The following is a 25,011-nucleotide window of genomic DNA, read 5'->3' as shown; positions in this document are numbered from 1 at the left end:
ACTTGGTCCATCTTCCACTGCTTTCCCAGGCCATTAGCAGGGAGCTGGATCGGAAGTGGAGCAGCCAGAACTCAAATCACTGCCCCTATGGGATGCCGGTATTGCGGCAGCACACAAAACGCTGGCCCCTGGAACTTCTTAGAAATGCAAAATGTGGGTTAAGTTGCCACCAGTGATGCCAGCGTCCCATATGGCACCAGTTAAGAGTGCCAGCCGCTCCCCTTCCGATCCAGCTCTCCGCTATGGCCTGGGAAAGCAGCAGCAGATGGCCCAGGTGCTTGGGCCCCTGCACCCACGTGGGAGACCCCAGCCATCTGGGAGTGAACCGGCAGATGGAAGCTACTGAACAACTTACAAAGAAAGGCTTAGAAGCCAGGGAGCCTCTCCCAGGAGCACAGCACACTACGGAGCAAGCTGGCCCTACGTCCCACAGAGCAAGTGTGACCAGCAGGCATCACTTACCAACGCTCACACCCAGCCGGGGGGTCCTCAACCGAGCTGGGGGCACAGGAACAGGCTGTCCTGCTTCCTCTCTTCCCCGTCTCGCTAGCCCCAGCTCCGCCGTCACTCCACATCCATCCCTTGTGCAGGCAACACGTCTCACGTACTTCCATCTCTAAGACATCATGCATGGCTGAACGACACACGATCTGCTCACAGAAGGCCATCACCGGCTGACTTCACGGATGTGTGAACACTGTAGATCGTGCTAGACCGTACAGCTGAGCACACCACAGCCATGGCCCTGGCCTACCCTCACCACGGAGACAGATGGTGCACCTGTTGCTCCTAGGAGCACGAGACCGACGAGGCTACTGCCGCACAACTCAGCACGCTGTCTCCAGTGTGACGATCGTGCACAGAGTCATGTCCTGCACCTGGGTGCTATGTGCCGCGCTGTACCACGTCTGCTCCCCCCAGCGTCACCACACAGGCGAGCAACGTCTTGCACTTACATCACCATGGCAACCACATCACTAGGAGCTGCAGTCCTTCAGCTCCATCACTAACCCAAGCATCCTCAGGGCCATGTGGCCCTGCAGACCCCTCTGACCAGACACAGAGCCACCCAGTTCATTGTCCTTGCCTGGGAAACCATCTGCATCGAAGCCACAGCACATACCACAGAGGAGACAGTTGTCCATAAAGTAAGGTATCAGACAGGTGGTGACGTGGGGAGGGCAGGAAGAGGAAGAAAGGAGGTAGCACCTGCAGGGGCCATGACCCCCATGCTCACCGGGACCTCACCCACAACTGGGCCCAAAGCCCTCCTCTCAACAACTCTGCAAGAGGTCCAAGGCTCGGGAAACCAGCTCCAACCTGGTGCCAAGTCATCTGCAGATGGGGCCTGGGGGACAGGAACCAGCCCTCAGAGGGCTGCCACTTACCTCATGTTTCCATCACGGAAGTCGAGAACTTTTCTGTCTCAAAGCCTCAACACACGCTCTCTCCAGCTGCCTCAGGTCACCCGCTCGCACCCGCTCTGGGCTCCACGCTCAGTGCAGGCAGCAAGCCGTGACGCGAAGCCAGGGGCTCCGGGCTCACACAGGATCCAGACAAACACGTGGAGTGGCTTGGGCTGCTCCCTGGGTCACCATCAACACTGAACACGCGGTCTCACGTGAGGACACCGGACCCAGAGCAGGCAGTCATGGTTGTCCGTCACTCCGACAGCCTGCTGGGCACCTGGCACTGTTGTCAACGCTTACAGAGACGCATGGAATTTCCAATCATTTTCACAGCAAGCCCACCTAAGAGAGAAAAACTGCAGAGAAATTCAGCAGCTTGCCCAAGGTCACAGCGCACACTGGTGCAAGCTGGCCAAGCACAGGCGCAGGGCTCAGCGTCGCCCCCTCCGCCTCATTCCACCACCCTGCCATCAACAGTACCGGGCATGGTGCCAGCTAAGGGCAGGGTCAAGGTCAGAAATGGCAAAGGACAACACCATCCAAGGAAACAGACAACCTCGAGGAAATCTACCACTCCAAACATGCTCCTGATCGACTCCCTCACCCACTGCACAGCTACCTCCCAACGCCACCAGCAAGAAGGCACCCGCTGGAGGAAAACCCACCTCCTTTGTGTTCTGTAACCGAGGGATGCACACTCAGAAATGCTGACAGGGCCCACATGGAGCCGGCTGCCTTGATGGTCCACACTTCCACACACACTGACGGGGAGCACTTACAGACAGCGTGAGTATGTGGCTGCCCACCGGCCACATCTGCAGCCCGGGCTGATTTGTCCCATTGCTATGCACCCCAGGGCCATCTGCCTTTATTTTACAAAATCAAGGGATACAAAGAAAAAAGTGCTGAGAGCCAATGATCAGAGTCTCTCCTAAACTTCACACAGAAATAAAACCTGGAACACCCGAGGAGCCCAGAGGGGACCTTCAGACACAAACCATCACCAAGCAGACAGCCAGGCGTGTGCGCAACAGCTAAGGAAGCAACGTGCCGAAAACCCGCCAGGGACCGTGCGACTCTGGGGGCTGTCTGACCGCCGCACACCCCTGGAGCACAGGCAGCTCCTCCTGACACGGAGGTTCACCTCTCGGCCCTCGCTCTCGTGTCCGACACCTGAGCACACGGTGAGGGCACTGGCTGCGGGCAGGGCCCAGGATCTCCTCCCCGGCACATCCAGAGGCAACCGCGGAGGCAGTGTCCAGCAGCCCGAGCACCGTGACTCATCAACACCCCCGGGCACCTGCTCCTCCCCTCCCGCCACTCTGCTCGGAGCATCTGGGCTCGTTTCACAGGTTTGCAGGCAGCCTCACAGGTTTGCTCCTTCCACCAGCCTTCTCCAGCCATCATCTGCCCTCAGTTTATAAACACGAGGGAGGCAAAGACAAAGGCGCTGGCAGGGAACAGTGCGCTGCCCAGGCAGTCAACTCAATGCTCCGAGGGGCCAAATCTGCCTACATTACCTTTCACCGGGAGAGAACGTCCCAGGACAGCTGGGTCCCGGGGTGCACGGCAGGTCGGCACCAGGACCACACCACCGTCTCTCAGGGAAAGCACACAGACACGGAGAGCACGGGAGCCGGCTCGGGATCCATCACTTTATTTCCAACGGGAGCAGCCTCCAGCAGCACACAGAGGCAGTCACACCAGCTATCCCCACACAGCCCACACCAGTGCCAGCCCGCACTCACGCCACACCACGAGGTTTCACCGCAGAACCCCAGGGAGAGAAGCAGATAGCACCTGTGCTTCTCCTTGGCAGGGGGACAGCAGAGGCTCGGAGACGGCCGCTCGGTCAGGACATGGTACAGAGATGGCTGGCAGCGGTGACAGGCTTAGCAACCCCCAACTCTTCCCAGCAGGAGATCGGGTCCCCCGCTTCCCCACCCTGGCACATCTGAGGCACAGACAACCTCACAGCACAGCTGACCCACGGAAGACAGGAAGTGGACTGAGGCTACTTCCCAGGCCGGGTACCGTGTACTGGGGAAGATACGAAAAACTAAACTGGCTGCATATAGCTTACAAGGCTCAAACGTGCCTTCCTAAACACCTAGCGCGTTCCCCTGAGGTCAGAGGTTTACAATTTAAGCCATGAAGAAATAGGGAAGAGACTCTGGGTGGCCCAACTGTCTCACTGGGGGAGGCTGTGGGGAGGGATCCTTTGGACCCAGGGCAGTGTCCTCACACTTGACCCTGAACCTTCAGGACCCCGGGCCTGCAGTGAGCAATCCTTCACAAGGCACCGGCAGGGGGCAGAGCAGAGCTCTGGCTTGAGATGACACGTGTGCCCCCAAGTCAGATACCACGGGAGCCAGAATGACACAGGACACACAGCAGGCGCTACTGCCCGGAGCTCCGGACACTTATGCTGATCTACGCCCCCGGAAGGGGCAGAATACAAGAGGCTGTAATATGAGATCAAAACGATTCTTTCTAGTCCAGGACAAAGAGGCAAAAACGGAACAAAGCAGGCTGGGACCCGACACCAGCACGGGCGTGTGAGTAGGGTACCTCCTTTAGGGTCCTCTTTCCCAACAAGGCCTCTTCCTTGAGGGCTGCAGTCTGTTCCGGATCTCCACCTGCCAGGACTTTGCAGGGACAACAGGCGCCCCCAGCACACTGCATGCTGCCGGCAGCCCAAGTCCTCCTGGCTGTGCGGACGCTGGATGCCAAGAGGACTTGACCCAGAGGGGAGCAGGTGACTTCCTGGTTGCAAGACCAACCACCCAGTCTCCAGGGAGCGCCCCAGGCGGTTTCCCACGTGGGGGCTCATGCTTCGAACTGAGCTCTGCTGAGTACCAGGCACACAGGTGCTCCTTCCCCAGCTGTCCTGGAGCCTTCTGGACAGGAAGCAAGTCCCAGTGCACCGGCCCCAAGCAGAAGCCTTATGACGAGGGTCCAAGGAAAACATTTGTTCTGGCTTTCTTGGTTCCGCAGCTCTGCAAACATCTGGAGCTGGGACAGAGCTCGCACTCAGCCTGCTGGCCAGGCCGCCGTCTCCCTGCAGGGTTTGAAGAGAAAAGCAAGTTCACTCCAGACAAACCGGGTTCCAGGCTCCCCCCAGGTTCACATTTCACTCTCCACTAACAAACGGCAGCCAAGCACTCGCTCATCCAGATTTTTTAGAAACGTTAACGTGGACTTTATGACCTCGTCGTGCAGACTCCGCGTGCCACCCTCTCCGTCAGAGGTTGTACAGGCGAGTGGTGTTCTCCCGCAAGGCAGCCAAGGTGTGCGACAGTGACTCCTCTTTGACCCTGGCAATCTCGCGCACCGTGTGCAGGGCCAGGCCCGGGTGGGCATACTGGCAAAGGCTTTTGGGGACCTGGAAGACATCAAATGTCCCCCACATGGCTGTGCCTTCTGGACCCCGCCCTAACACTGAACTCCCTCCCTGTCCCTTCCCCAGAAGGACCTCTTTGGGGCTGCCCTGTAGAGACCCCTTTACCTGCACGTGCAGGGAGAGTCCCAGTCATGGGGGCTCTGGGTGAGCAGGGTCCCACGCTTCCGTGGACTGCCCTCTACGGGCTAGGGCTCTGCACTGCCTGGAAGAGAGTGGTACCCTTCAGCTTCTCAGGCCCCAGACGTTCGGCTCTGCAGAGCAACAAGGACACAGCTATGCAGCCCAAGGTGGGGCCCGGAAGGCACTGGGGCTCTGGCCCTGACAACCTTGCACATATGGGTGATCACCCAGCTCCCCCCTCTCCTGCGTTCCCCCTCAGCCTGAGCACAGCCCTACCTGGCGTGGAAGGAAGTAGGGGGCATCGGTTTCCACGATGATTCTGTCCAGTGGGATCTGTCTCAGAGCTTCCCGGGCCTCCCAGGCGGAGGAGTAGGTCAGGACGGCCGTGAAGCCCACGGACATGTTGGGAAAGTGCTTCAAGAGGGGCTCAATGACCGGGTAGCTGCCAGTGAAGCAGTGCCTGGGGAGAGAACACCCGGTCAGGGCTGGCGCTCAGAACCACTGCACCAACTCCTTCTCTCCAGGGAGTCCCAGAAAGGGACAGACAGCACAGCACACACAGACCAGAGCTGGCTCCAACCCAACTCGCCCCAGCACAGCCTGCAGGAGGCGACTGCTCTGCCGGGGCAGGACCCTGGGCAGCCACTTGCAAGTCACCCCAAGCATAGCCAGCAGTCATGCAGTGCCAGGGCAGGCTAGACAGGCAAAGCAGCAGAACTGCCAGCGGAGCCCCTCGCGTGAAAAAATCACAGCCACACAACGAGAAGAACCAGGAGGAAACACAGACAACAGCACTGGGGACGGGGACCAGTGAGGGCTTTGGGGACTCCAACAATGCACAAGTCCACGGTGCAACACATGTGCTGTGAACCACTTTGGCAACTCAGGGTTTCCTCCAGCTGGGCTCCCAGCCCAGGTTCACCTGCCACCACTGCCCCAAACAGGCAAGCCCTGGCTGAGGACACCCACAGCTTCTGAAGTGCCGGCTCGAGTCCTGCCTGCTCTGCTTCCCACCCCTCTCCCTGCTAACACATCTTGGTAGGCAGCCTGTGAGGGCTCAAGCATTTGGGTCCCTGCTACCCATCCAGAGATCTGGATGGAGTCTGGGTTCCTGTCTTCAGCTTGGTACACCTTGACTATTGCAGGCATTCATGGATAAACCAGCAAATGTAGTGTGTGTTTGTGTGTGTGTGTGTGTGTATGCCACTCTGGCCTTCCAAGTAGATGAAAATAAATTGAAAAACATTTTTAAAAAATAAAGTCAGCCCAGCCAGTTTTAAGTCAGGGCTGCTCCGCTTCAAATCTAGCTCCCTACTAACGTACTGCGAAAGCAGCGGAAGATGGCCCAAGTGCTTGGGCCACCCATGTGGGACGCCCAGATAGTGTTCCTGGTTCCTGGCTTCAGCCTGGCCCAGCCCTAGACATTGCAGCCATTTGGGGAGTGAGCCAGTAGATGGAAGATCTCTGTCTCTGTCACTTTGTCTTTAAAATAAATGAAAAAATTTTAAATAAAACTCAGCACAAAACAGGTGAGAAAGCAATCAAACCAGCCACCCACCCCAAAGAGCCAAGTGACTGTGCCTCCTCACAGCATGGCCCCCACAGCAGGGGTCAAAGGCCCAACAGCCCCCGCCCCACTTCTGTTAGTAGACAAGTTTGGCTTCTCGACTCCCCACTCTCCCCGCAGCCCTTAGCCATCTGAAAGGAGCCAGCTCAGAACCCCACCTCAGTCCCAGACTCCGTGCTCACAGCACCTGCCAACCCACCTGTCTCCCAGCAGCTCCGCCTGGCCCGCCAGAGCCAAGCCACTGCCCACTCCCCACAGGCAGAGGTGGATCGGGGGGCTTCCTTGCCAAGCTCAAGAACCCCCAGAGGCCACTGAGAAAAAGGCCAGCTCAGCCGGTGCCGTGGCTTAACAGGCTAATCCTCCGCCTTGCGGCGCCGGCACACCGGGTTCTAGTCCCGGTCGGGGCGCCAGATTCTATCCCGGTTGCCCCTCTTCCAGGCCCCTCTTCCAGCAGCTCTCTGCTATGGCCCAGGAAGGCAGTGGAGGATGGCCCAAGTCCTCGGGCCCTGTACCCGCATGGGAGACCAGGAGAAGCACCTGGCTCCTGGCTTCGGATCAGCGAGATGCGCTGGCCGCAGCGGCCATTGGAGGGTGAACCAGCGGCAAAAAGGAAGACCTTTCTCTCTGTCTCTCTCTCTCTCACTATCCACTCTGCCTGTCAAAAAAAAAAAAAAGAAAAAAGAAAAAGGCCAGCTGGACTTCAACACTAACTAGGAAGAAGCGGCTTTTTCGTGCAAAGATGCAAAGACAGGTTTTTTCAGGACAGGGTCTGAGCAGCCCCTCCAAGTCCACAAGCCTTCACTTGTGGCCAGAGACTCGTCAGCCAGCCACCCGCAGGGGCTGCAGAAGCCCCTGCTCACTCATGGGTGATGCAGGGTGTTAGCTGAACCACATGAAGCTGCCGTTCTGTAGGTCACAAACGGTCAAGCATCAGACACCCCACGTGGTTCAACCTGACTCTTCCTTTACAAACTGCACCAGGCCGCCCTCCCTGAGCTTTCATCTCTCCCGTCCTGGACAGAGGGCAGAGTTCCCGCGCTGCCCACGGAGCTCCCTCCTAACCTATGGATCTTGTAATCGGAGGGCACAAATCTCTTCATGACGTCCAGCAGGTCCTCATCAGCTTCACGGCAGTGGATCACCAAGGGCTTCCTCAGGGCCACGGCCAGCTGTAGCTGCCTCTCAAACACCTGGGAGGAGACAAGGTGGTGACAACCGGCCGGTCAGTGGCACTTCTGTCCAGTGGACACCCCCACTGTCTCCAACTTGTTACCTTTTTTATTCATTTCTTAAGATTTATTTATTTATTCGAAAGGCAGTGGGGCTAGCCCTGCAGTGCAGTAGGCTAAGCCTCTGCCTGCGGTGCCAGCATCCCACACACGCATTACTTCGTATCCCAGCTGCTCCTCTTCCGATCCAGCTCTCTGCTATGGCCTGGGAAAGCAGCAGAAGATGGCCCAAGTCCTTGGGCCCCTACACCTATATGGGAGACCCAGATGAAGTTCCTAGCTTCGGATCAACCCAGTTCCAGCCATTGCAGCCATTTGGGAAGTGAACCAGCAGATGGAAGACCTCTCCTTCTGTCTCTCCCTCTCAGTCTATAACTCTACTTCTCAAATAAATAAATACATCTTAAGAAAAACAGGGCAAAGAGAGATAGAGACATACAGACAGAAACACAAAGGGGTTTCCCATCCACTGGCTCTCTCCCCAAAAGCGGCCACAATTGCCAGGGATGGGCTAGGCTGAAGTCAGAAGTCCATCTAGGTCTCCCACATGAGTGGACCATCATTTGCGGCTTTCCCAAGCACATTAGCAGGGAGCTGGATCAGAAACAGAGCAGCCAGAACTCAAACCAGCAAAAAGACATATGATGTCGGGGTCACAAGGGGTGGCTCAACCCACTGGGCAGCAAGGCCTGTCCCTCCAATTCTTTACTTTTCAACAACATCAAGTAGGGTAATGGCTAGCGCTTACTGGCAATTCCTACAGAGCCAGGTATACGTCAGGTGGGCACTGAACATCGGGCAGGGTCAGGCCTTGTGCAGCGAGGGCAGGTGATCTGCAGCTCACCAACTTGCAGCTCAGCAGATGCACAGCCAGGATTCAAATTTGAGCCCAGGCCAACTACACAGTAACCCCACACACTGCTTATCTGGAGACACAGGAGCGGGGATCAAAGTAAATGTCTCCACCTCTACTCCCCAGAGGTCCTGAAGCTCCAGACCTTTCTGTGTGTGCGTGAGGGTGCACACACACCTCCAGCACAGTGCCCGGCTCACAGCTGCTGCCATCTTTAGTGAAATGGTCAATACCACGCCTGCTTTCTGAAACTCACTTTACTTGACCACAACTGGTCAGCACCCCAGACACGCTCCACCCCCTCTACCTCTAGTCCCCTGCAGCCTTCAGCAGTGAAGCACACACACTGTTCAAAGCAGGGCTGGGACCCCTTCCTTCCCCTAACAAGGCCAGGTTTACAACCAAGGACAAAAGTATCAGTTCCTAAAAACAAGCAGCCCCATCTTAATGTTTCCACAAGCAGTTCTTCAACTGTGGAATACAAGCCACGTTTGCGTTTTTAGCATCAGTGAGAGTCGGCTGCTGTTCCTTGAGACTGACAGTTGTCGGCAGAAGGCACCTGCTTCCTGCTCTGGCCCTGGCAGAGCGAAGTCACCACCAGTTCTGGTGCGGCCTGTTTTTAACCCATGCTTTCAACTCCTACGGGCTGGAATCAGAGTCTGGATAGAGGCCGTGGCCATGGCTGGCGACAATTGCTCACCTTTGCCCCTACTCTGGTAGGAGGCTCCACAGCATCACAACCGTGTCTTTCATTTCCTGTCTCTACAAAGTGTTCTTTAGAGGCGACAAGCCAACGACTGCAGCTCACACAGCTCTATTTTTCAAACTATACAGCTAATGAAATTTTCATGGTTACAGATAACACTCCAATCTATCACTTTTTAAAACATAGGTGTTATTTTATTTTTATTCATCTAAGAGACTAAGAGCCCATCCCCTGGTTCACTCCCCACATGCCAGCAGCATTCAAGGCTGGGTTGACAGCAGCAGCCTGGAACTCCATCCAGGGCTCCCATGCGGGTGGCAGGACCCCAAGTACTTGACTCGTCATTGTGCTCCCAAGCACTTGCGTCAGCAGGAAGCTCCAGCAGGAGGGGAGCCGGGACTTGAGCCCAGGCGCTCTGACAGGGAACGCCGATGAACCCATGAGCATCTCAATGGCTGCACCGAATGCATCGCCTTTCTCAATTTCCTAGCTTCTTGTCTTAAGAAAGCAAGTACATACAACACACATGTCCTTGAATCTGTGACAAGTGAGTTACAAGACAAGCCACCAGCTGCCCCAATTTTCTATGGTACGATAACATTAAATTTATAAATTCTGTAAAGCTCATTCAAATTTCAAAAACACTAGGATGGCGGACAAGCAGGAAGGAGAGAGAGCAGCCGAGCAGGACCTCGTGCTTCACCCTCCCGGGAACCCAACGCCCAGCATAACCCTTCTGCTCTGCTCGCCTCACACGCCAGTTCCCAGCTGACGCACTACTTTCAGGGGTCCCAGAATTAACGAGTCTCGGCCTCTCTTGCTCATTTGTTACCTCAGTAATTAATTCCACACACGAGAGGGGCTGCGGGGGCATATGCAGGTCCTTCTCCCAAGTTCTGGAACCCAGAGAACAAGGGATTCTTACAATCACACCGACCGAGTGTGCAATCCACAGCAAACTGTCCCAGACTAATCCTCCGGAGCTAAGTAGTTACAGTCACCTCTGTGAGCACAGAAAACCTTCACCACCATAAAGGTGGCTCCTTTCCCCTTGCTTTGCTCTTCCCTTCTCCACTCCTTCCCAGAATCCCAGGATACTAGGTAAAAAACACCCAGCTCTGCCTCCTAAGGAGGCATCTGTCCAGAACCAGCTCCCACAGGGACTTCTCTCCCTCCCTGCACGAATGCACAGGGCAGGACGCGGCGGCAGCCTGCTCACACTCCACGCCCACCTGCTCTGCATCCCAGACTTCCCAGGACACGGTCCCCACTTCTGAACCACCCAGAAGCGGGGTCTGCAGGCATCCGTTCTAGTCCTCCCCTCACCAGCCATTGCTCTCCTGACTGTTCTCCAGCCTCGTGTCCCATCTCACCAAGGCCAACAATACCTGCTGTCACTCAAGTCCCATGCAGGCCTAAGACTGAGAACGCAATCCAAGAAAGCATAACCCTGAAACACTCAGCACCAAGGAGGCGTTCAACAAACATCGCCATACCTCTGGAACAACACTCCGAGTGTTTGCCTGAAAGTGGTTCCTCTCCCACACCACCCCTGCCTGTGCCACAGAAACCACTTGGGAAAGCAGATTTTATGTCTCACTTTCCTAACAACCCACTTTGCCACTGTGCTCAGATTTCTTACTTCTCACTTCCAGCTAATCCATGACCACCTCAAGCCACACGTGTCCAACAGTGCCCAAGGGAAAGCTGCTGCCAGACCCAATCCTGGCAGCGCCTGCTCCCCTCCGTGGCCTGGAGCCTGCCGGGCCCACTCACCCGCTCCTGGGACACGACACCCCGACAGCCAACGCTGCCTGGTAGGGGAGGGATGCAGCCAGCCCTCCTTCTTGTCCCACTCCTCCCCGATCAGAGTCTTCCACTGCCACCCTCAACTCTGCCAACGGGCAATGCTCAAACCCCGAGAGCAACACTGTGGACACGGCAGCAGTCGCTATTTCTGGCGGCCTGGGAAATCGCCCGCTTCCTCACACGCCTCTGTGTTCCCAAATGCACAAAGAGCCGCCTTACCTTGTGCTGCTCCGCGACAGGTGTCGTGCACTTGTAGGAGTAGTCCAAGCCCATCTCCCCAAAGGCCACGGCCTTGGGGTGCCGCAAGGCGTGCAGAAGGTTCCTCTCCTGACTCTCACTGTAGTAGCGTGCAAAGTGAGGATGGCAGCCGAAGGCCCCCCAGACCAGGTCCTCCTTCAGCAGCTCCTCCCACAGGCGGTCTGTCAGCGTCCGCGGGTCACAGAAGTCAGAGATGCAGCCCCGGAACTCCTTGGGGAAAGAGCTGCTGTACATTTTTCTGAACTTGGTGAAGGTCCCCCTGAAGGACAGCTTGGAGTAGAGCATGTCCAAGTGACAGTGGGTGTCGATGAAGCCCTCCTCCGTGCTGGCCTCCCGGCAGCTCCTGGGCACAGAGCCAGAAGCGCACCCTCGGCCAGGGCGCGGAGGCGGCGTCTCCTCTCGGAAAGTTCTCTTCTCCTTCACTTCCCCGTGTGAGTTCCTGGAGAACCGGAACGCGCGGGAATTCTGGGACCAGCCTTCCTCCGCGGCGTCTGGGGCCCTGGCGGTGGTGTTGGAGCGGACCGGAGAGCTGGGCGAACAGTCGCTCAGGTGGCTCTGGCCGCTCCTCCCAGCCTGGGCCGGGTCACTGCTGCTGCTGCTGCTGCCTGTGGCAGAGTAGCCGGGAGGCTTGGGGCTGCTGGTCCAGTAGCGGGCGTAGTCACACCAAGGGCTACTGTACAAATGAGCTGGGTACATGACATAGTCGGTGGCGTAGGAAGACGGCTCTGGAGCCGCTGAGTACTTCAGCGCCACAGGCTCCTCCTGAGAGAATCTGACCGTGGGGGTCTCGTCCACATCTGACCAGTCGCTTCCTGAAGAGGGGTGCTCCATCACCACCTCCCTACCTTTGGGCTGCAGAGAGAAACAAGAGCACCATGTCAGCCTTGCCATGTCCAGCCAGTGGCCGTCCTCGGCCGGTTCCCTGGAGCGCCCAGCTTTGCACGGGCTCCTCTGCTCCCACAGCAGCACCCAGCCCCTCCTTTCCGACAGTCACCATGCAAAACCCTACAGCTGGGAACGTTTCAAAATGTGTCCCCAAATTATCTGACACCACTCTCCATTGAGAAAGCAAGTCGACAAGCCCTCGCCTCGAGTCTGGGCCACGGAACGACTCCCCTGTAACAAGGCGGCAGCGGACACAGAGCTGCTTAGTTCGGAGGCCAGGTCACAACAGTCTGGTAGGCCTCCCCTCGCACCTGAAGCCTGCTCACTAGGGGGGAGGCAGGCACCTTCGGAGCACCTTGCTAGTGAGGTGAGGTGTAGGTGCATGGTCTGCCACCTGGCCCAGCTTAGGGGACAGCAGTGTAAGCTGTCCATTCTGAGCAAACTCCTTGGTTACCCAGGCTGGAGCTGTCCAGATGACCCCAGTCCTCGGCACCATCTGAACAGAAGCACATGAGACCCTCAAGCAAGACCTGCCCAGTTTGAACCATTCTGAATCCCTGCTGACAAACCACGGATGCAAAATCCAAGTCCTTAAACTACCAGCCAGCAACAGTAACTGAACACTCACAGCACGCACTAGGAAACCAACTCAGTGCTGCTGGAACATATGCCTCACAGATCTTCACCAGTGTCTCCCAAACACCCAGAACCGTGCACGGCACACAGTGAGTGCTCACAACAGCTGCTGAGTTCATGCATACACGTTGCTACGACTGCCAAGCACCCTTCATAGCACTGCCACCTATGGCACCGTGTTTTACAAATTTTTTTTTTTTAAGATTTATTTATTTATTAGAAAGTCAGAGTTACACACAGACAGGAGACACAGAGAGAGTGTCTTCCATCTGCTGGTTCACTCCCCAGATGGCCGCAACGGATAGAACTGCGCTGATCTGAAGCCAGGAGCTTCTTCAGGGTCTCCCACACAGCTCTCTGCTATGGCCTGGGAAAGCAGTAGAAGATGGTCTAAGTCCTTGGGCCCCCGCACCCACGTGGGAGACCCAGAAGCAGCTCCTGGCTTCAGATGGCTCAACTCCAGCCATTGCAGCCAATTGGAGAGTGAACCAGTCGATGTAAGACCTCTCTCTCTTGCTTGCTCTCAGTCTCTCCTTCTCTCTCTGTGTAACTCTTTCAAGTATATAAATTTTTTTTTTTTTTTTGACAGGAAGAGTGGACAGTGAGAGAGAGAGAGACAGAGAGAAAGGTCTTCCTTTTGCCGTTGGTTCACCCTCCAATGGCCGCCGCGGTTGGCGCGCTGCGGCCAGCGCACCGCGCTGATCCGATGGCAGGAGCCAGGGGCTTATCCTGGTCTCCCATGGGGTGCAGGGCCCAAGCACTTGGGCCATCCTCCACTGCACTCCCTGGCCACAGCAGAGAGCTGGCCTGGAAGAGGGGCAACCGGGACAGAATCCGGTGCCCCGACCGGGACTAGAACCCGGTGTGCCAGCGCCGCAAGGCGGAGGATTAGCCTAGTGAGCCGCGGCGCCGGCCTAAATATTTTTTAATAATTAAAAAAAAAAGTTCAGGTTTTAGAACTTTTAAATTTTGATTTTAGATGAGGGATGCTTAGTCCATATTCAAGTCCTTATAGCCTCCTGTACTCAGTTGTCTTCCTCCTACAGCTGTCTTCAGTTTAAGGGAGACAAATGACCCCAAACAGACCTCAGTCAAGCCAACCTCTTACAGAAGTTTCCTAAATTCATTTTTTTAAAAAAAGGAGGGCTGGGGGCATGGGGAAGGGGTAGCTGCTGGTTAGGCTGCTGCCTGGGACACCCACTTCCCACATCAAAGTGCTGGGATACTGGTTTGAGTCCCAGCTGCTCTGCTTCTATCCAGCTCCCTGCTAATGCATCTTGGGAGTAAGCAGAAGATGGTTCAAGTGCTTGGGCCCCTGAGGGAGAACAGGATGGAGTTCCTGGCTTCTGGCCCAGGCCTGACTGCTGCAACCCTTTGGGGAGTGAACCAACAGATGCAAGTGATCAAATCACTCCATCTCTCTCTGTTGCTCTGCCTCTCAAATAAATATATCTGTAAAAAACAAAGGGGAGGGCCGGCGCCGCAGCTCAATAGGCTAATCCTCCGCCTAGCGGCGCCGGCACACCAGGTTCTAGTCCCGGTCAGGGCACCGGATTCTATCCCGGTTGCCCCTCTTCCAGGCCAGCTCTTTGCTGTGGCCAGGGAGTGCAGTGGAGGATGGCCCAAGTACTTGGGTCCTGCACCCCATGGGAGACCATGCCATCGGATCGGCGCAGTGCGCCGGCTGCAGCGCGCCAGCCGCGGCAGCCATTGGAGGGTGAACCAACGGCAAAGGAAGACCTTTCTCTCTGTCTCTCTCTCTCACTGTCCACTCTGCCTGTCAAAAATACAAAAAAAAAAAAAAAACAAAGGGGAGGGGGCAGAGAAAAGTAACAGAAACAGACTGATCATTACTCCTGGGGATACAGTCTGATAGTTCTAAGTGTTGGTTTTTATCTAAGCTGCTTCACAATTCAGAGCAATGTTTATTTTTTCCCCTCAATATTTATTTTAACTGACTTGAAAGGCAAAGCAAGACTAAGAGAGAGAAAGAGCAAGAGACCTCTTCATTCCACTGGTTCACTCCCTAAATTCCCACAACAGCTGTGGCTAAGCCAGGAACCCAGAACTCCATCCTGGTCTCCCACGTACTCGGACAACCTTCCACTGCCTTCCAAGGAAGCAGGAAGCTGGATCAGAAGTCAAACAGTGGGGCCAGTGCTGTGGTGCAGTGGGTTAAAGCCCTGGTCTGAAGCACCAGCATCCCATATGGGCGCCGGTTCTAGTCCTGGCTGCTCCTCTTCTAATCCAGCTCTCTGCTATGGCCTGGGAAAGCAGTGGAGGATGACCCAAGTCCTTGGGCCCCTGCACCCACATGGGAGACCTAGAAGAAGCTCCTGGCTCCTGGCTTTGGATCAGCGCAGCTCAGGCCATTGTGGCCATCTGGGGAGTGAACCAGCAGATGGAAGACCTCTCTCTGTATGTCTACCTCTCTCTGTAACTCTTTCAAATAAATAAAATAAGTCTTTACCAAAAAAAAAAAAAAAAAAAAAAAAAAGTCAAACAGCTGGGACTGAAACCAGCACTCCAAGAGAACTTAACCCACTATATACCACATGGATCCGCCATCCAGCAAATTTTTTCAACACCACTTTCGTTTCTGCATTTTAAGTTCACTTTTTTTTTTTTTTTTTTTAAGATTTATTTATGGCCAGCACCACGGCTCACTTGGCTAATCCTTCACCTGCGGCTCTGGTACCCCAGGTTCTAGTCCTGGTCGGGGTGCCGGATTCTGTCCTGGTTGCTCCTCTTACAGTCCAGCTGTCTGCTGTGGCCCGGGAAGGCAATGGAGGATGGCCCAAGTGCTTGGGCCCCTGCACCTGCATGGGAGACCAGGAGGAAGCACCTGGCTCATGGTTTTGGATCGGCACAGCACGCCGGCCTCAGCAGCCATTTGGGGGGTAAACCAAAGGAAGGAAGACGTTTCTCTCTCTCACTGTCTAACTCTGCCTGTCAAAAAAAAAAAAAAAAAGATTTATTTGAAAGACAGAATTACAGAGAGAGGTAGAGACAGAGAGAAGTCTTCCATCTGCTGGTTCACTCCTCACATGGCCACAACGGCTGGAGCAGTGCCAATCTGAAGCCAGGAGCTTCTTCCGGTCTCCCACAGGGTGCAGGGGCCCAAGGACCTAGGCGATTTTCTACTGCTTTCCCAGGCCATAGCAGAGAGCTGGATTGGAAGTGGAGCAACTGGAACTCGAACCGGCGTCCATATGGGATGCTGGCACTTCAGGTCAGGGCTTTAACCCACTGTGCCACAACACTAGCCCTTTAAGATCACTTTTAAAAACAATATAGGGCGAAGCCAGCATCCCATATGGGTGCTGGTTGGAGTCTCGAGTCTCAGCTGCTCCACTTCCAATCCAGCTCTCTACTATGGCCTGGGAAGGCGGTGGAGGATGGCCCAAGTCCTTGGGCCCCAGCACCCACGTGGGAAACCCAAAAAAGCTCTTGGCTCTTAGCTTCAGATCGGCCCAGCTCTGGCCGTTATGGCCATCTGGGGAGTGAACCAGCAGATGGAAGACTTCTCTTAGTCTCTGCCTCTTTGTAACTGTGCCTTTCAAATAAATAAATAAACAAACAGTGCTCACCCAGAGGAGGAAGGGGCAAACAGGGTTTAGGAAACTGTTTTTCACTAAATGGCTCTCATTTTAAACCACAGGAAATATTTACTCAAAAGTAACCTAAAAAATAATTGCAGGTGGGGCCGGAGCTGTGGCACAGCACGTAAAGCCCACCCTGCTACGCCAGCACCCACAGGAGCCACTATTTCATATCCCAGCTGCTCCACTTCCGATCCAGCTCCCTGCTATGGCCTGAGAAAACAACAGAAAGTGGTCCAAGTGTTTGGGCCCTGCCACCCACATGGGAGACCCAGAAGAAGCTCCTCTCCTGGCTTTGGCTTGGTCCAGCCCCAGCCAATGCAGCCATCTGGGGTGTGAACCAGCAGATGGAAGATGTCTCTTCCAAATAAATAAATAAATCTTTCAAAAAAACATAACTGGAGGTGATCACATTCCTCCAGGAAACATCAGAGCCTGCCTAAATCCATGACTTGCAACAATTCCAGGAGGTGGCCATCTGGCACCTGCACCCCACCCTGAAGCACTGAGTGAGCCCTGGCTCTACTTCCAATGCCAGCTTCCTGCTGGGAAGCAGCCGGCGATGGCTCAAGGTCACTGGGTCCCTACGACTCATGTGGAAGACCCAGAAGGAGATCCAGGCCCCTGTCGTCGATCTAGTCCGGCACCAGCTGTTTCAGACATTTGCAGAGTGAACCAGTGGATGGAAGATCTCTGTCTGTCTCTCTGCCTTCCGAAAAAAAGAATAAAATTTCCAGGAACATCACAGAGATTCACAAAGTGCTGCACTGCATCAGCAACATCTCAGCTGCAGGAGAGCCAGAGGACCCTGGTGTTTACAACAAACAGATTAACTCTGCCGGGCCTGGCGTTGTGGCATCACAAGCTGAGCCACCGCCTGCAATGCTGGATTCCATATGGGCACCAGTGGTTCAAGACCAAGCTGCTCCACTGCCAGCCTGATTCCCCACTAATGCACCTGGGAAAGCAGCGGAAGATGGCCCAAGTGCTTGGACCCCTGCACCCGAGAGGCCTGCAACAATCTCTGGGCTCCTGGCTTGAGTCGGGCATAGCCCAGGCTGCTGCAGCCATTTGGGGACTAAACCAGCAGATGGAAGGGCTCTCTCTCTCCCCCTGTCTCTATAACTCTGCCTTTCAAATAAGCACCATGGAACAAAAAGGGAAATTGCATCAGTGCCTGGCTAGTCACTGACATTAAGGGTCGTGTGTTTGTGGGTGGTAATAAAATTGTGGTGTTCTCTTTTTAAGATCCTGTGTATTTTACACTTTAGGATAAAATTTATTTTCATAATAACACAATATTTATTGAGTCTTTATTACATATACACATTTTGCACATTTCCTTTTTCAACTTTTAATAATTTATATAAAGGGAATATATTTCATATATACAGTTTTAAGAGCATAACGGTACTTCCCACCCTACCCTCCCTCTTCCTTTTGTTCTACTTATTTGAAAGGCAGAGTTACAGAGACACAGATCTTTCATCCCTTGGTTCACTCCTCAAACGGCTTCAACAGCTAGGGCTGGGCCAGGAGTCTGGAAGTCCACCCAGCACTTCTGCCTGGCTCCACTGCTTTCCCTGGCACATTAGAAGGGAGCGGATCCGAAGCAGCAGCAGGGACTGGAACAGGAGCTCATATGGAATGCCAACATAGCAGGCAGCAGCTTAACCTGTTGTGCCTTAACACCAGACCCAAAACTCTGAAATAGTTATGGAGAAAAGGTACTAGGATTTCTTTGAAAGTAATGCCCACAGAGAGAGAAGGAACACAGAGACAAAACAAGACGAGGGCACTCATTCCGAGCAGGCCACCCTTTCTCACGTCCTCACAAGCACTGCAAGTAGTTAGCTGGTGAAGATTAGTGACAGACCAATGAGTGTATTTCGTAAATGTTTTAGATTTTTTTTCCTAAATAAAAGTTAAAATAAAAAGAGTTGTAAGTAAGTAAGGAGTTGTAAGTTGCAAATCAGATGGAAGACCAAATGAGAGCCTCTGAACCCCTAGCACTCAGAGGCATTTGTTAAAAAATACCATTTCCCAGGCCTCATCTGCGATTTTTATTGAAGAGGGTCAGGACATCATCTGAAGTGACCCCCGTGAGGCGGGCACGGTGGTGGAGCGCACATCCCACAGCAGAGTGCCAGGCCCAGTCCCTGCCACTCCTCTTCCAGTCCAGCTTCTTGCTAACGCACCTGAAGGCAGAAGATGATGGCCCACGTACGTGGGTCCTTGCCACCCATGTAGGAGGCCAGGATGCAGTCCCTCACTCCCAACTTCAGCCTGAACCAGACCTCACCGCCGGGCCATCTGGCAAATGAACCAAGGACAGAAGCTCTCTGTCTTTCCCTCTTTCCGTTGCTCTGTTGCTCTACCTTTCAAACAAAACAAACTTTTTTTTTTAAATGCACACGGAACTAGAAATACAAACTATAAACAAATCTGTAACAGAGTCTTCTGAATCCCTGTCAAGTGGTTCAACAAGCAAGACTGCCCTGACATCAATCCCATGCATCTAGAGCTGGCGACACTGGGCACGGAGCCAGTGCTCTCACGTCACGTCCAGGATTTGGCAACTGCACTGCTTGTTGGTATCAACGCGCCATTTACAGAAAATTCCACTGACCCCAGATCCGTATTTCTTAACCGTGGCAACATCAGGAAAACTTCCTTTTCGTACAGATGAAGAAACACGGACTTGAGGTAAGGTGGCTTTTCCCAGATCACAACTCAGAGGCAGCCCCAGTATCTGAGCCCAGAGGGTCTGATTCCAGCATTCACGTGCTTACCTACTGCCTCCCAATCCACACCTGACACAGACAACCCACGTGTCTGCTCTGACAAACAGGGGTCGTGTATAAATCTGGAAAAGTTCATGGAATTCGAGGTCCCAAACAGGACGAAGATCTACATCCAACAGCCTACACAGCCGCTCTGTGTTCAGCGGGACGATTAAGGTACCAAACCCACTGGACATGGGAGGGATTTCCATTTAGAGAGGGACACGTGGTCCTTGTCCTTCCCACCCACTCTTCGAAATGAAAAGAAATCGGTTTGAAACGCATAAGCTCACAAAGGGAAAGCACACAGAATGAAGGGCAGAGCAAACCCCATAAAAATGGGATTCTGGAAGGAAATGGACAAAGGGTAATCAGCTCAGATCAGACAGCCAAAACCTAGGCCAGCAGTGAGAAAAGCCCAGAAAGAGATCATGACCCCAGAAAGCTACGGAAAGGGCCCTCTCAGCCTCTCACAAGGAAAATGGGAAAGCAGCTCCCACCCTGGCGATGATGGGTCTGCCCTCTCCCGACTCAAGCCAAGGGCTCATGCCAAGAGAAGCTGAACCAAGGGGACAGAAACTTAACCAAGATGAGGCATCACAGGCTGACGGTGGGCGCCCAGACCCCTGCCTCGACCTCACTCCAGAACACCAGTGGTTCCTCCTCCCCAGGAACCGAGCAGCTCCAGGACAGCGGCAGGTCCACCTGGGGACCCTCACAGCCACCTGACATTTCAGTGCTGTACATCTGAGCACAGAGAGCCCAGGCAGGTGAGGGAAGCCCCACCCTCCAAGACAGCAAACACAAGAAAAAGGTGAAAACAAACCTGTAACTAATATTCTCAGAGACCAAAGAATGTCAGCCTCCCCACTCGGATCCGAGAACAGAACACCTACTCACAAAGCCAGTGTTCTTAGAACTAGTATGTCAAAAGGAAAAGCCCAGTAGGCACCACCCTTACACCCACCTGCACAATTCCTAGGGAGAGACGAAACAAGAAAAGCAACCCCAAAGAGACAAATAACCACAGAAACGAGGACAAAACCCCACATCACCACTCACATCCTTCAAGAGCAAAATCAAGCAATGAAAACAACAAAACAGAGGCTCCTCTAACAAACTGACAGGGAAGCACTGGGAGAATAAAATGTTAACAGGACCAAACACTCAGCCTAATACCTTTCCTCCTCTCTAACTCTGTCTTTCAAATAAAAAATCAATCTTTAAAAAAGAGATTTCTTTATTTATTTGAGAGAGAAAGACACAAAGATTATGTATCGTCTGGTTCACTCCCCAGACAAGGACAGGCAAGACTGAAGCCAGGAGCCTGGAACTCCACCCAGGTCTCCACATGGGGACCAGGGACCCAAGTACTCAGGCCATCTTTCACATTATCAGGGAGTGGACTGGACACAGAGGAGCTTGAACCGGAACTGGTGCTCACGGAGTGCTGGCGTCACAGGGAGCAGCTTAACCCACTGCACAACACCAGCCCCTTACTTCCATCTTTGATACAACAGCTAAACCCAGATCTCAACAACACATAAAGCCAATAAATAAATAAAGGTAGCACTGTACTGAGGTGGAAGCTATGTCGTCAGAGACCCCTCCTTTTGTTCCTGGAGACCTGGTTAAGGCAAGCACTGCTTTTAATGAGTAACGAGATCAGGCTACAAAGATAAGCTCCAAATGGCTGGTCTGCGCATCACTCACCTTGTGGATGTCAACGTGGGAGTCAGAATCATCCCAGAACTCCAGGGGCGCAGAAGGCTCGTCCTTGACCGCCCTTCGGTCACCAAGCGGCTCCCTGCCGGGTGACTCTGCAGGGTCGATGACCACTCTGCGGTCACAGAAGCTGCTCCCCTCCTGCACCAGCTCCTCCTGCTCCACAGCGGATTCTTGCTCCTTCTGAGGGGTGGCGACCGAGACGCTCCTGGCCAGTCCTTCTCCCTGGCTGGGACGCTCCCCTGGGCTTGACTTTGCCCGGGGAACAGCCTCTCCCTTCCGCTTCGGCATCGATTTCCCCAGGATGCCCTGGAGAGCCTTCAGATAGATCACAGTGGAGCCCTGGTCTCGAAGCCTCTCCCGCCTCCTTCTCTGCACCTTGTGTGGTTCCTCAGTCACTTCATCCTGGCCCTCAGCCTCAGCTGCAAACTCAGAGTTCGTGGGGTCTCGAGAACTGTCTTTGGAATCATCCTGGAAGAGAGGGCAGACGTGGAAGGAGCTGTCCCGAGGGCAATCCCATAAATCACGGTAGCTCCCCGAGTCCAAGGCAGCACAGCGACGTGGCTGCAGCCCACCCCAGCCCGCCCCACGGAGCGCCCTGGGAAAGGGAGCCATGTGCCGCCGTTTCTTCACCTCCCTGTGGTCGTCCGATGACAGCCTCTCCCTCGTGGGGAGCGATGAGCTGATACCGACCGTCCCTGACATTAGCTAGCTTGCTCCTGGAAGGCAAGCACTCCAAATACGCCCCCAAAGGGTTCCTACAAACCAGCCCGTCAATCCCAAAATCAAAGGACCCGGAGAGAGGAAGGCCTGGCCCACAGCTGCAAGCCCAGGAGTCGTGAGTGACCCTCTCCCTCACGTCCCAAGCCTCCAAGCTTCCCAGATGCCTCCAGCCACGGCAGGACGTTGCCTCTGTCTTCCAAAGACCACTCAGGCAGGAGGCTCTCTCCTCCCCCAACCTCCTCAGAGACAGAGCAGACACCTGGTTCCATTCTTTTCCCTCTCACACCCTCTCACCGAAGGAGGCCACAGGGAAAACGCTAGACCATCTGTAACTCAGACCTCAGGCTCGTGGACGAACACTCACAAGTGTCCCCGGGAATCAGAGCAGAGCCCTGGGCCTCCCCTGCACTGACCCAGCCCCACCCCGCTGCAAGGCATTCTACAGCCCTGGCACGCAGCCCTTCAACTCCTCTCACAAGTAAACGCAGGGCTGGGCTGCCTGCTGACACGCCTGGGACGGCTGCGGACAACGGCCCAATACTCGGCCCCTGCCACCCAAACGGGAGACTCGAAAGCCACTCCAGGCTCCTGGCTTCAGCCTGGCCCAGTCTCAGGTGTTGTGCCATTTGTAGAGTGAACCAGCAGATGGAACATCTCACGTAATCTGTTACTCTGCCTTTCAAATAAATAAATATTAACAAAAAAAAAAAAAAAAAAACCCAAGAAATACACTGAGGAGAAAGACCTCCACACCAAGTGTCCCAATCCTGCCCTCTACCAAAGCAAAGCAGGCCCCACCCCCAGCCGTGGCCATCCCCTGCACCCCACACAGCAAGCCCGCCCTCGTGTGCCAAGAACAGAATGCCCTCCACGTGTGGATGTGCACGGTAAGGAAAGATAAGCCTCCCACAGCGCCTATCTCTGGGGAGAGGGAGGAGGGGCTGCCACTCTCCCCGCCTCCTGCATCTTCTGAGGTGCGTTTCCCCACAGGAAGCACGCAACATCCTTGCTTCCAAAAAGATCTCAAGAGCTTCAGAACACAGCAACACGGTGCCAGTGTGGCCCGTCAGCACATACGCACGTTACTCAGGTTTGCCTGTCCTGGACTACTCCCACTGTCGGCAGCAGGGGAGATGGACAAGGAAGGAGGCTTTGATTTCCATGTGGAACTTCTCCAAACTTGCCGTGGTCTCTACTTTTCCGAACTTTCTAACGCACGTCTAAAGGGACTGAGAGAAGGGGTTGCAGGTCGTTTTTATTTTTCAATTAGCTAATGAATTTGAAAGGCAGAATGACAGACAAGAGGAGACACAGACAGGAATCTCCTGTCCACTGGTTCATTCCCCAAAAATGCAAGCAACAGGTGAAGCCAGCAACTAGGAGGCCCCCGTGCAGGTGGCAGGCGCTCAAGTGCTTGCCCAGTATCTGCAGCCTCCCAGGTGCATCAGCAGGAAACTGGACGGCAAACAGGAACCAGGCTCTCCAGCGTGGGATGCAGGCATCCCAAGGTGCAGCTTGGTCTGCTGCGTCACACACTTGCCCCAATTTTTCTTTCTTTATACCTTTGTAATTTATGAAAATCGAATAAACATTCAACATAAACCTGACAGGCCTGGGCCTACTGTCAAAGACACAGCCCCACCTGCCAGCCCACTTCTCCGACACCCGCTTCCCTCCACAAGCACCAAGCACCTGCCCAGCTGGGCATGTCCCCCGCTCTTACACGCTGTCACATCTCACTTCCTCAGCCCCAGTTTCTGCTTGATAAACTCCTATCCAGCCTGTAAAGCCATTATCTTCCTCCTCTGGCTGCTCCTCCACCTCTGGCCCTTACCCTCGTCCCCCAGAGCAGCTATCACACAACACGGCAAGGTGACGTCCACAGCAAACAAGAGCACCTATGTCTCCTGGAAGGCCACTGCTCCTCAAGCCCAGTCAACAGGTGCCACCTGAGAGTACTGGACCCAAGTCACAGAGCCCACTTTCTTCAAATAAAACCAGAAACCTTGGAGCCGGCGCTGCAGCACAGGGGGTAAAGCCGCCGCCTGCAGTGCCAGCATCTCATATGGGTGCCGGTTCGAGTCCCAGCTGCTCCACTTCTGACTCAGCTCTCCACTATGGCCTGGGAAAGCCGGTCTAGTCGGGGAGGGAAGGGAAAGCTGGAGGGGTCGCACAGGACAGCGAACACAGCTGCACTGGTTAGGGAGCGCGGAGTCCCAAGGAGAGAAAGAACAAAGGCGGAGAGGAAGTGGGCAGGGGGTGGTGCCACCTGCCTTGAGTTCAAGGCAGCATTTTGGGCTGGAGTCACGAATTCTGCCTGTGAATTTTCTGTAAACACTGAACGCTGTGAAGACCTGGCAGCCTACGCTGTGCCCGCCTTGGCTGGGAAGACCAGGACCACACAGTAGGTGAAGAAAAGTCAGGAGTGGAATAATCCACCCGACACTTCCTGCGGCTTCACCACAAGAGGAACTGCCACAGGGCCTGTCCGCGGCAGAACCAGGACTCAAACTCAGACTCTCCCTGGCGTCCCGGAAACCAAGGGGGCAGAGCATCCAACAGACACTGCCAAAGGCTGCAGAGGTCACCGACACAGAGTGTCGCCGACAGGAGGCTGCACGAGCACTGGGCGACGCGGGCAAAGCACCAAGAAGGGAAGCACCACCCACCTCCGAAAAAGGAGCTTCTGTGTCCACCGCAGCACTGCTCAGGAGCTGTGCGCCTCTGCAGGCAGGGTGAACACCCAGCAGAGCTGTCACGCCAGCCCTCAGCACGCCAACAGCTCCGGACCAGCTCCCTGCCTCGCCCTCCTTCCCCTCTCCACAGAGCGCCGAGGCAGTCAAAAATGCAAATCCTGGGAGCTGGCTCTGTGCCACAGAGGGTTAACGCTCTGGCCTGAAGCACTGGCATCCATGTGGGCACAGGTTCTACTCCCAGCTGCTCCACTTCCAAGCCGGCTCTCTGCTATGGCCTGGGAAAGCAGAAGATGGCCCAAGTCCTTGGGCCCCTGCACCCACGTGGGAGACCAGGAAGAGGCTCCCGGCTCCTGGCTTCGGATCGGCACAGCTCTGGCTATTGCGGCTAGTTGGAGAGTGAACCAGTGGATGGAACACCTCTCCCTCTCTCTCTCCGCCTCTCCTCTCTCTGTTTAACTTTGACTTTCAAATAAATAAATAAATCTTAAAATGCAACTCCTGGGCTGGCACTGAGACACTTGGGACACCTGCATCCTTGGGAAGCCTGCCTCCCCTCTCAGAGTCCCAGCTCCCCTCCCGCTTCCAGCCTCCTGCTCATGTGCTCCCT

General features: G+C 54.7%; 1 protein-coding gene across 3 annotated transcripts in view; it reads right to left on the bottom strand.

The window, feature by feature from the left end:
- Window positions 1–25,011, bottom strand: part of TATDN2 (TatD DNase domain containing 2) — a 39,407-nt gene that overhangs the window by 10,368 nt on the left and 4,028 nt on the right. The window contains exons 2-7 of one of the 3 annotated variants that reach the window (XR_009866753.1): window positions 20,974–21,456; window positions 11,316–12,206; window positions 7,562–7,689; window positions 5,209–5,392; window positions 4,620–4,794; window positions 3,981–4,470 (exon numbers count right to left, since the gene is read on the bottom strand). Coding sequence is in view for 1 of the 3 variants with exons in the window: in XM_062200449.1 (XP_062056433.1) it covers window positions 4,654–4,794; window positions 5,209–5,392; window positions 7,562–7,689; window positions 11,316–12,206; window positions 20,974–21,456 (1,827 nt within the window). In the remaining 2 variants the exon portion in view is untranslated. Of the gene's footprint in view, window positions 1–1,388; window positions 4,471–4,619; window positions 4,795–4,917; window positions 5,015–5,208; window positions 5,393–7,561; window positions 7,690–11,315; window positions 12,207–20,973; window positions 21,457–25,011 lie in introns of those variants that run through there. The other 2 variants (XM_062200449.1, XR_009866754.1) reach the window with 2 other exon arrangements.

Source organism: Lepus europaeus, chromosome 9 (genome assembly GCF_033115175.1).
Source record: "Lepus europaeus isolate LE1 chromosome 9, mLepTim1.pri, whole genome shotgun sequence".
Taxonomy (NCBI): Eukaryota; Metazoa; Chordata; class Mammalia; order Lagomorpha; family Leporidae; genus Lepus; species Lepus europaeus.
This window is presented reverse-complemented; position numbering and strand designations above follow the sequence as displayed.